Raw genomic sequence first — 2,849 nt, 5'->3', positions numbered from 1 at the left:
AAACTTAATTATGTCAAATTTGATTGAGATGAGGTTCAAACCTAAGACCTTTCTTATGGAAATTAATGGGTAAGTTAAAAGTTAACGGAATATTAACGGAGAAGATAATATTTAACGGAAAACTTAACGGATAATCATAAAAGTAAGGTTAAATTAGGTAATCTCTATTAATAATATTAATCTGAATTATGTTAACCATCTATTTGATTAAATAATTATATTAATCTGAACCATCAATTTGATAAAATAATTTAACTGCTATTTTTTCTACCCATTTTAGGCCTAACTCTCTTTGGCTTTTATTAGTATATAATATAGATATATAGTACAGTTTTAGATATAAATATAATAAAACAAATATTTATAAAAAAATTGGTTAGTTGATTGAGTTGGTTAGTCTATGATTTCCTTTAGAGAGGGGCTAAGGTTCAAATCTTGTTAGCCTCAACCTCCTTTGTTAACTTCTTTAAGTCCTTTTTATACAGCAGTAGGCTAATGTTTTCATTCCCTTCTTCAAAGCTTTTTTAATTATATAATTAAAAAAACTTTTTTTTAAAATTTAATAATGAGATGTGTAATTTATAATGTGTTTTCTATTTGAATTATTTTATCAAATTAATTATGTTTATATATTGTTATGAATATATTTTTATAAAGTTTTGATGTGTTATATTTTTCGTCCATATTCAACAATATTTATGTCTATTGTTTTTAAGTGTTTTATTTTTCGCTCCCACTAAATTTTTTTTTCTTACTCCGCTACCGATCCCAACCAAATGCCCAGTTAGGGAAAATAGGAGTGGGTTTGGGTTCTCAAAAAAAAAAAAGGAGTGTGTTTGGGCTTGTATAATGGATATTATTATGAAATCATGGCTCAATGGGTAAAGAAGTAAACAATTTCAAAGCCCACAAAGCATATACTTGGCGAGGCTTCCCCTTGATCATATATTCTCCAAAAACCCTAGTGATCTTCATAGCTGAGAGCTTCACTCTGTATACCCTTTTCCCCTTCCCCCTTCCCTCACCAATGGCTACAGCCGCCGCGCGACCTCTTGTCTCTGTTCAGACCTTTGAAAATGATATGGTAACCGATGGAAGCTCCGCCGCCAACTGCCTCCCTCTCCCGGGTGTTATGAAAGCTCCGATCCGACCTGACGTCGTCACTTTCGTCCACGCCAACATATCGAAGAACTCACGTCAGCCCTACGCCGTGTCGAAGCGCGCCGGGCATCAGACGTCCGCCGAGTCCTGGGGAACTGGCCGTGCCGTTTCGCGTATCCCCCGTGTCCCCGGCGGCGGTACTCACCGCGCCGGCCAGGGTGCTTTTGGCAACATGTGCCGTGGTGGCCGGATGTTTGCTCCGACCAAGATCTGGCGCCGCTGGCACCGTAAGATCCCGGTGAATCAGAAGCGCTACGCCGTGGCCTCTGCTATCGCCGCCTCCGCTATCCCGTCTCTGGTGCTGGCGCGCGGCCACCGCATTGAGTCGGTGCCGGAGATTCCTCTCGTGGTCTCCGATTCCGCCGAGGGAATCGAGAAGACGTCCAATGCCATCAAGGCGCTTAAGCAAATTGGAGCTTATCCTGATGCCGAGAAGGCTAAGGACAGCCATTCCATTCGCCCTGGTAAAGGTAAGATGAGAAATCGCCGCTACATTTCTCGCAAAGGTCCGCTCATTGTGTACGGCACTGATGGGGCTAAGCTAGTGAAGTCATTCCGAAACATCCCTGGTGTTGAGATTTGCCACGTGGACCGCTTGAATCTCCTCAAGCTTGCTCCCGGAGGCCATCTCGGGCGATTCATTATATGGACTAAATCTGCATTTGAGAAGCTGGATGAGGTTTATGGTTCTTTCGATAAGCCTTCTGAGAAGAAGAAGGGATATGTCCTTCCAAGGCCAAAGATGGTGAATGCTGACCTGGCTAGAATTATTAACTCCGATGAGGTGCAATCAGTGGTTAGGCCAATTAAGAAGGAGGTGAAGAGAGCAACATTGAAAAAGAATCCTCTGAAGAACCTTAATGTGCTGCTCAAGCTCAACCCACATGCCAAGACTGCTAGGAGAATGGCCCTTTTGGCTGAGGCCCAGCGTGTCAAGGCCAAGCAAGAGAAGCTGGCTAAGAAGAGGCACCAAATTACTAAGGTATATATACCCCTTACTCACCTTCCAAATTGTGGCTTTTGGTTACTGGTAATAGCTTTTACTATATCTTATATAATTGTTTGATCAATGCTAAGTAATCTGTGTCTCTTTAGAATTTAAATCTTATCATCAAATACTAACTTCTGTTGCATTTGGTGTTGGTTCACATCAATTCTTGTGAATGTGTTATGTTGTAATGTATGTTCTCATGTTTTCATTTCTGTGTATGATAATAGTTCTCATTCTGTTGCTTGCTCATGATCTTTTCTGGTGTGCATGCTTGGTTCACTTCCCCAGTTTGTGTCCTTGTTTGCCTATCTTGTTCTTGTTTGTTTATTCCTCTAAGCTGTTAAGAGTTCCCAAATAAGTTAAGCATAATTTTGGTTTTGCTTTATGTTTTCCCTAAACCCTTTGGTAGAGCTTTGCTCAGTCTGTGTTCATTTGTTTTCCTTTTTCCTCTGAAGTTACCTTTGTGTTCTCTGGTTGATTGTGGTCTCTGCATTCTTGGATGGCCAATATACATACGTGCCACCAGTTATATAAGATTGTACAGCTATACAATTTTTTGGCATCAACTCCTTAGCTTGTGTTACTTTGTATTCTATTAATGAAATGACATGCATTTTTTTCTAACTAGTTTTAATTGCAAAATGTATGCTAATAGCTCAAATGTCTATGTTTACTTAGTTCTTGGGGGGGGGGGGGG

The 2,849-nt window shown here is 40.3% G+C and overlaps 1 protein-coding gene across 1 annotated transcript in view; it reads left to right on the top strand.

The window, feature by feature from the left end:
- The first annotated feature begins 934 nt into the window (after positions 1–934).
- The window catches only part of LOC116030072 (60S ribosomal protein L4-1-like), a 3,574-nt gene continuing 1,659 nt past the window's right edge, over positions 935–2,849 (top strand). The window contains exon 1 of the mRNA XM_031272185.1: positions 935–2,143. Within this exon, the coding sequence (XP_031128045.1) occupies positions 1,028–2,143 (1,116 nt within the window). The 5' untranslated portion in view covers positions 935–1,027. The remainder of the gene's footprint in view (positions 2,144–2,849) is intronic.

This window comes from Ipomoea triloba, chromosome 9 (assembly GCF_003576645.1).
Source record: "Ipomoea triloba cultivar NCNSP0323 chromosome 9, ASM357664v1".
Taxonomy (NCBI): Eukaryota; Viridiplantae; Streptophyta; class Magnoliopsida; order Solanales; family Convolvulaceae; genus Ipomoea; species Ipomoea triloba.
This window is presented reverse-complemented; position numbering and strand designations above follow the sequence as displayed.